This window comes from Carassius auratus, chromosome 22 (assembly GCF_003368295.1).
Source record: "Carassius auratus strain Wakin chromosome 22, ASM336829v1, whole genome shotgun sequence".
NCBI classification, from domain to species: Eukaryota; Metazoa; Chordata; class Actinopteri; order Cypriniformes; family Cyprinidae; genus Carassius; species Carassius auratus.
The window spans coordinates 1567810-1576153 of record NC_039264.1 but is presented as its reverse complement, the minus strand read 5'-3'; the positions used below and the strand labels follow the sequence as shown (position 1 = coordinate 1576153).

General features: G+C 37.5%; 1 protein-coding gene across 2 annotated transcripts; it reads left to right on the top strand.

The window, feature by feature from the left end:
* The first annotated feature begins 270 nt into the window (after window positions 1–270).
* Window positions 271–4659, top strand: LOC113039347 (uncharacterized). 2 transcript variants are annotated; one of them, XM_026197245.1, is made up of 6 exons: window positions 271–404; window positions 806–875; window positions 955–1018; window positions 1088–1293; window positions 1501–1567; window positions 2871–4659. In XM_026197245.1, exons 4-6 carry the CDS (start codon window positions 1135–1137, stop codon window positions 3731–3733), a joined length of 1089 nt encoding a protein of 362 aa, XP_026053030.1. In that variant the 5' UTR covers window positions 271–404; window positions 806–875; window positions 955–1018; window positions 1088–1134; the 3' UTR covers window positions 3734–4659. The 2 variants fall into 2 exon arrangements, with proteins under 2 accessions (XP_026053030.1, XP_026053028.1); XM_026197243.1 differs by having other exon boundaries at window positions 955–1293.
* The last annotated feature ends 3685 nt before the right edge of the window (window positions 4660–8344 follow it).

The window sequence follows — 8344 nt, the reverse complement described above, 5'->3', positions numbered from 1 at the left end:
ATTAATTCAATCTACTAGCAGGCTAGTTTATGATTCATTATTACTGAGGTAATTTTACAGTGAAATAGCGTTTTTCAAGAAATCACAATTCACGAGGTTCATATTGACGTTGTTGTTGTTTTTTATACGGGATGTCTTCATTTGACTACTCTTCTTAAAATATATAGGTATGAAGTTACGCGTTCATTTTAAAGAGTTCGTTGGCGCGCATGCGCAGTGAGTGGAGCGCGCCTATTAATAACGGCCGATTTCTGAGGCGAGTTTAGACTTGTTGTTATATCGTCTGAATTAGTCAAAACATAACTACGATTCATGTTTCATATCTCTCTTTAGTTTGTTTACATTTGAAAGTGAAACCTAACCCTTAAGGTCGAAATTAATATTTCTGCTCGATGTTTGTCGAGGTAAGTGAAGTCTTATTCGTCATTATTTTTCAAAGTATTAAACTTTGTTAATATATCGTCACTTTTGACTTTATCTTTATATTTTTTATCATTTTATTTTATTTATTAAATGGCACTAAAACGCCAAGAGGATTTTAAATATTAAAATATTATTTTTCAAATAAATAAGCTTAAGATCATCTGCGAGTGAACCATATTTTACAAAAAATATCCATAGTTTTATTATAGTCAAATGAAAGTAGTATTAACCGTTTTTATGTCTTTTTTGGCTGATTCTGATTGATTATCATTTGTATAACCCCAGTTGTACTACAAATAACATGGTTAAGCTATGGTTAGTGTAGTAAACCCATGGTTATATTTTGTCGACTGTGGTTTAACGACAGTAACCTTCTTTGTAGCCATAGTAAAACCGTGTTTGAACAGTTTTGAGGTGATGGCGACTCCAGTAGATCCTCAGACGCCGTCAGTGTAAGTACCTCAGTATATCAACATCAGGATGAGTTAATCAACACTATCACACACTAAACGAGTGTGTGTTCACACACAGATCAGGACAGGAGAAGAGACACGTGAGGTTTGTGGAAGTGTCACCGCGAGATGAAGACCAGAAGGTATTTATCCTCTGTAACTCTGGAGATGTAATCCGATATTACCTGTAATCAGTAGTGTATCGGTTCCAGTTACTCCAGTCAGATCTGGAGAGCTGTGTGTGTTGTTTCAGGACGTGATGGAGGAGTCTGGTGCTCATCTGTCCGTGTGGTCGGCCGGTCTGTTCATCAGTAAGTGGCGCTCGGCGCAGCGCAGAGGGGTTCGAGCCCGGCTCTACACGGATGACCCCGAGTACAGACGTGTGCTGAGAGAACAGGAGCTCCAGCTGAGATCCAGTGTGAGCCTCAGATTCACCCACACACTCCCAGTGTAGAGCTCGTGTGTGTGTGTGTGTGTGTGTGTGTGTGTGTGTGTGTGTGTGTGTGTGTGTGTGTGTGAGAGAGAGCAGGAGCTCCAGCTGAGATCCACCGTGAGCCTCAGATTCACCAACACACTCCCAGTGTAGAGCTCACGTGTGTGTGTGTGTGTGTGTGTGTGTGTGCAGGTGCCGCTGCCGCTGGCCTCTGCTATGGACCAGGAGACCCTGCTCATCCTGCTGGACGTGGAGAAATGTAACACACACACACACACACACACACACAGAACTATGACCCTGCAGGAATCTGGACTAAATAATGTTTTACATCCTCCCTGAGTCTGAAGATTACAACCATTTCTCTCATCAAAATGTTTTCCTTTCATCAAAATTTTTTTTTCTGCAATCCCCCCCAAAAATTATTATTATTAAAAATGTTATTTTTCTTAGCAACTTTTTTCTAAACACATTTTTTCATCATTTTTTTAATCTTAGTAGTTCTCATCTCAATTATTTTTTCATCACACCTTTTTCATCTTCTGAAAAAAAAAACTTTTCCTCATAGAAAAACTTCTCTCATAATTTTATTTTAATCCAAAAAATGTATTTTATCAAAAAAATTCTGTCATCAAAAAAAAAAAAAATTATATAGATCATTTTTTCCCCTTTATAAAGACGTTCTCTATTCAAAAGCTTGTATATAATTCAGAGTGTCTCATGTGACATTAGATCTAACATTACGTTTTTTTATTTTTTATTCAACAATTGCACAGTTTACATGAGCGTTCATCTCCATTATAAAAAATAACACATTGTGCGGTTTCCAACATTGCAAGATCTCACAGTAAGTGATTTAGTTTTCTGACGCAGAATCTCGTGAAGAGCCTCAGGTTCGGTGCTACAGCGACACCTGCTGGACGACGAGATGATAGACAGATAGATAGATAGATAGATAGATAGATAGATAGACAGATAGATAGATAGATAGATAGATATATAGATAGATAGATAGATAGATAGATAGATAGACAGATAGATAGATAGATAGATAGATAGATAGATAGATAGATGGCCCGAAAAACTGGCTAGTTTCCTGAAGACAGGAAAAAAAAAGGTATTTTTAAAAAGGAAAATGTAAGGGTTTTTTGCAAAGATGTTTTTTCTTTTTTTTTTCTTTTTGACAAAACTTTTTTATAAGAAAAGTTTGAGAGAAAAGTTTTTTCTCATCAAAAAAACTTTTCTTAAACTTTTATCTCATAAAAACATTTTGTTTTTCTTTTTCTTGTTGAGAGATTTTTTATTCATGAGAAATTTAAGAGAAGGAAAGTTTGAGAAATGTAAAACATATTTTTGATGAAAGAAAAAAATCTCATGCTAGGTTTAAGAAACGACAAAGAATGAAAGATTTTTTTAATGAGAGAATTTTTTATTTTTTGATGAGAGAAAAAGTATTTGACGAGGTAAAACATTATTAATATGTCTATGTATGTATATCTAGGACAGTATATTTGTATTTGACGTTGGTAGTTGAGTCTCCTGCAGTGATGTGTGGTGTTCAGCTTACAGACGGAGCCTGGGTCCACACCACACTCTCACCACAGACGCTCAGAGACGAATCCAGACGCTCAGAGACAGACGGTCTGCTCGAGGTGTGAGAGACGAGACAGAGACGAGCACCTGGAGCCGCTGGACACCCTTCAGGACAGACAGACGCGCTCAGAGTCCAGACACAGAGACAGAGAAGAGCGTCCTGGACACCTGGACCCGCTGGACACCCTTCAGGACAGACAGACGAGCTCAGAGTCCAGAGACAGAGACAGACACAGAGAAGAGCGTCCTGAACACCTGGAGCCGCTGGACACCCTTCAGGACAGACAGACGAGCTCAGAGTCCAGAGACAGAGACAGACACAGAGAAGAGCGTCCTGGACACCTGGACCCGCTGGACACCCTTCAGGACAGACAGACGAGCTCAGAGTCCAGAGACAGAGACAGAGGAGAGCGTCCTGGACACCTGGAGCCGCTGGACACCCTTCAGGACAGACAGACGAGCTCAGAGTCCAGAGACAGAGACAGAGGAGAGCGTCCTGGACACCTGGACCCGCTGGACACCCTTCAGGACAGACAGACGAGCTCAGAGTCCAGAGACAGAGACAGACACAGAGAAGAGCGTCCTGAACACCTGGAGCCGCTGGACACCCTTCAGGACAGACAGACGAGCTCAGAGTCCAGAGACAGAGACAGACACAGAGAAGAGCGTCCTGGACACCTGGACCCGCTGGACACCCTTCAGGACAGACAGACGAGCTCAGAGTCCAGAGACAGAGACAGAGGAGAGCGTCCTGGACACCTGGAGCCGCTGGACACCCTTCAGGACAGACATCTTCAGACGCGCTCAGAGTCCAGACCACACCAGCGTCTGATGAGAATACACATTAAACACTGAGAATCTGCTTCAGCTGTGTGTGTTTGACAGAGAGCACACACACACACACACACACACACAGACGGAAGATCCTGTCTGGCACACACTGATGACAGTCACTTCTACAACTTTCTGCAACAGTTTAAAAACACTTCTAACGTAATTGTGGCTTTTCAGTCTTACAAATCTGATTGTATTTTTTCTAAATTGAAAGTTTTCATCTCACAAATCAATCTTTTTCTCTGAATGTGAGTTAACGTTTGATTCTGAAATCATTTTCTGTATCAAACTCATTTGTACACAGTGTTAGTGTAAATCCTGCAGATGTGATTCAGATCAGTGATTAGCGTTAGCATGATGTGTTACAGAGCTGTACAACACTGTGAACTAAGATTTACATTCACAATCACATCACTGCTGATCTATAACATACGTCAGTCTTTTAAAGTGAGTACAGACGTGTTGTCTCCTCCGGTGGAGTGAAATAAAGACCCCGCAGGAGGAGAAGAAGACATGGTGAACGCCAGAGAAAGACTGGAATCAGAGTCAGTTCATCTGTGATTCCTTCTTCATCCATCACTCGATCAGAACCAGCAGTGTCCTTTACAACATGTGTCTTCAATGAGACGACAGGACGAGAGGAGTGCTTCGTGTCATGTGAACAGAAGTGTGAACACGTTTAGCACTGGATCAGATCAGTGGTGTGTCATGAAGGAGAACACACACACACACACACATCTGTCAGTATCTGATTCAGACACTTTATCACAATATGGTATCTGGTATAATTATGTTATGTTACATTATTAGCCAGCTCTAAATGTAAAATTGGATATAAAGCAAAAAGTCAAGTATAAAACTGTTGATTAAATTGTATATATGGTATGAAAAACATGACTAATATCTGACAGCTCTTTCATATAAAGTTGGATTTGTAGTATAGTTGTGTTTATAAAACTAAATCTAAACTATTTTACTGCACTGCTCTTAAATATATAGCATGGTGGGATACATCGTGGAATATTATTGTATCATTTATTTCTCTATATAAGCTTGTATATATATATTAGTTGGATATAAAGCAGAATGTGCACATCACTGATGAATCAGTCTCGGTAAGAGCACACAGATCAGTGGATGTGAATCACTCAGATTCAGAGAGTCGTGGACGCCCCCTTCTGATGACGCCGTCCAGCCCCGCCCCCTGGAGCTCGTGAGGAGGCGGAGTCTCCAGATGACTGACAGCTGCTGCTTCTTCAGGATTCATGTGTGACACGATCACATGTTAAAACTGAACACTACACTACTGGAAGCAGCACTGACAGATAGTCACAGTTATATCATAATTATATTTGGTATTAAGTATCAGTATAGTTACATTTATAGCTGAAAATTAGGTCCCCACCGTGACACGAGTCCCTCTGAAACTGAATAATTAAATGTAAAATAGCACTGGATAGTCTTCAGTGTAAAAATGAAATATACAATCAAACCTACATTCATTCAGACACCTTCAACATTTCTCACATTATTACAGTTTATTTGCTATTGCTTCTAAAATGGTTATAAAATATGTATTTAATGCATTACAATCAACCAAAACTACAGACAACTGTTAAAATGATAATATTTACACAGCTATCAATACTTTGTTGAACAGTTAAAGTGAATCATCGATTAGAATCATCGAAGTAGATCATCGAGCCCTTCTGTCTAAACTGACTCTTCAACTTTGCAGAAGATGCGCTAGTTTGGTTTCAATCTTACTTGTCCAACAGAAGAAAAGCTGTGAGTGTTAGTGGCACTATGTCGTCTTACCTTGAATGTTCAGCAGGAGTCCCACAAGGATCTATTTTGGGACCAGTACTGTTCTCTCTATATATAAATGATATGCCAAACATTTGTCAAAAAGTCCATTTCCAAATGTATGCTGATGATGCTGTTATTTTTACACCTGCTAAAAGCACACAGGAAGCATCATCCATTCTTACATCAGCACTGGAGAATATTCAGCATCGGCTGCTTAAATCCGGCCTATTATTGAACAAAAAGAAAACTGTTCAAAGAAAAAATCATAAAACTGGAGCGGTCCAATGTGTTCCTGGGGGGATTGACATTGTTGAAGGGTTCAAGTACCTCGGGGTCACACTTTTCATTCAAAAAACACATTAAACTTACGGCAAACAGAATCAAATTCAATTTACATAACTTTAAACAAATTAGACCATCGATGACAATTACTTCTGCTAAAATGTTCCTGCATTCAATGATATTCTCACATATAGATTACTGCATCACAACCTGGTCACTCACTGGAAATACAATTTTAAAACCCATAGAAATGTTATTCAAAAAATCTATAAAAATACTTGATCAAAAGCCTCTGTCATTCCATCAGTGTAATATTTTGGGAAAATACAATATGCTCAATTTTGAAAATTGTATTAGTTTTAAAAATAGCTGTTTAATTTATAAAGTTTTTCACGGATTGGCCCCACCTTCTCTTTCCACATATATCAAACCTAGGTCTGATAGAGGTTTTAGCACCAGAGCCTCGTTTAGAGGAGATATAGAGATCCCGCACAGAAAAACTACCTTTGCACAAACTGTTCTGTCTATCACAGGAGGTCATTTTTGGAATAGCCTCCCAACAAATATTAGAGAATGTCCTACTTACTGCACGTTCAAAATGCACCTTAAACAGTTTCTTAAAAGCTCCCAGATATGTCCTCCTTTTGACTAATTTATTGATGTAATCTGCCTGAATGTGTGCTAATGTGTTTCTGTCTTGATACTGTATATTATCTGTTCTTTTATGTTGTATTATTTGTATGTTGTTGTTTTCCTGCCTCGGGACTACAGGTGAAAATTATCATTTATGCTATAACCTGGCTCATTTACAGTCTGTACAGAAATGTTAGATTGTTCATTAATGTGCATTGTCCCGAACAAATACATAAATAAAATAAATAAATTACCAAGCAATGCTTACTTTTGTTCAGACTGTGGTGTGAGGTTAGGTTAGCAATTCAGAAATAAATAAAATAAATAAATGCAACAAATGGTGCTATGTAAGGTGCTGTTTTTAAGGTATCATTTTTGGTCCCAATGGTGTGTGTGTGTGTGTGTGTGTATATATAATCACACACACTTTGTATTCCAAATGTTACGTTTATGTAAATGACATCGACTGGAAAAGGTTTGGATGATTCCTCACAGGTATTTATTAGTAAATAAGGTGAAAGAGGTATCTTTCAGAATAATTCCCTGCGAATCATTACATGATTACATTTAGAAGAAGGGACATTGCTCACACACCAGAACATTTGGGCAAAACCTCCGCAGATTCATCACTGACCATATTTATAAAGACCTTATTGTGGAAGGATGCTATTTTATGTTTTTATAAAAGTCAAAGTAAAGAAAAAATGTACTTCATTATACATTTATGACATCTTTTGGCACAATTTCACATTCATAAATGTCAATTCAGCTCTTGTTTTGTACTCTTTATCCATGAAGTTGAACATATTAATCTGATTTCTGGCTCAAACAACAAAAGGCTGTGAAAACTATCAGCATACAGTCCTCCTTCACTGTGTAATGATTGTAAGCTTCCCCTGGATATTTGATTTCATTTTCTGTTTACCTGAACTTTGAGGTTTTTAAGGTTTCTCATGATTTATCATTTATGATGATGACTAAAATATGTGATGGGGAAAAAACTAAAGTAGAATATTGTGCAATAGTCATATTGTTGTATGTCATTTCCAAAAGCTAAACCAGACTGATAAACTCTTTTGCTCTTTCAGTTGTTAAGAAATTAAAATCCTTAGACTGTGGACAGGTAAAATAACCAATGGAGTATCAAGACATTCACTGTCTCTATCATCTTTCCCTGAATCCCTCTCTCTCTCACTCTGCACATCGAGTTTCTCTGCAATATGAAATAAGCACTTTCAATAATCTATATTAATTATGCAGCCATCAATTGTATATGTCCCCATGATCACAGTCCTCTACTGATGATCTTATAAATCATAAAGCACATATTTTTCTAGGAGTATTTTTCTAAGTTATAGTTCAAACTGTAGCTGAAGGTTTGTGCTCTGACTCAAAAGCTGAAGTGTCTTGTTCAACAGCAGGATCACTTACAGCACTAGTGATAATGTTGCTTTCTTCATCACCTTCAAAATAAATTAATACACATTGTACACTAGGCTACATATTATAGGCTGGAAATGGAAAATCTGGTCAAGTTTGGCACTAAAAAATACTGTATCCCCATATGTAAAACAGAGTGCTAGTTTGAACTTCTATCATTATATACGTTTGTAATATTATTATTTATTTAATAGATTTTATAAATAAATTATGTAAATATTAGGGTGAAACAGTTCTACTTTTTCACAGTTTGGTTTGTTTCATGATTTTAGAGTCACGGTTTCGGTACCGTTGTATGTGCTCTATACTTTAAAATAATAATAATAATAATAATAATAATAATAATAATAATAATAATATATAAATATAATCGTATTATTAAGAATATTCTAACTAGTAGCAGCAGCAGGAATAAATACAATAGAGTAAAGATACAAATAAAATA

Coding starts and splice junctions, on each gene's coding strand:
- LOC113039347 (XM_026197245.1), top strand. CDS start 1,135: ATGGAGGAGTCTGGTGCTCATCTGTCCGTGTGGTCGGCCGGTCTGTTC. Junction 1,294..1,500: donor AGCTCCAGCTGAGATCCAGT/GTGAGCCTCAGA, acceptor GTGTGTGTGCAG/GTGCCGCTGCCGCTGGCCTC. Junction 1,568..2,870: donor CCTGCTGGACGTGGAGAAAT/GTAACACACACA, acceptor TGTGGTGTTCAG/CTTACAGACGGAGCCTGGGT.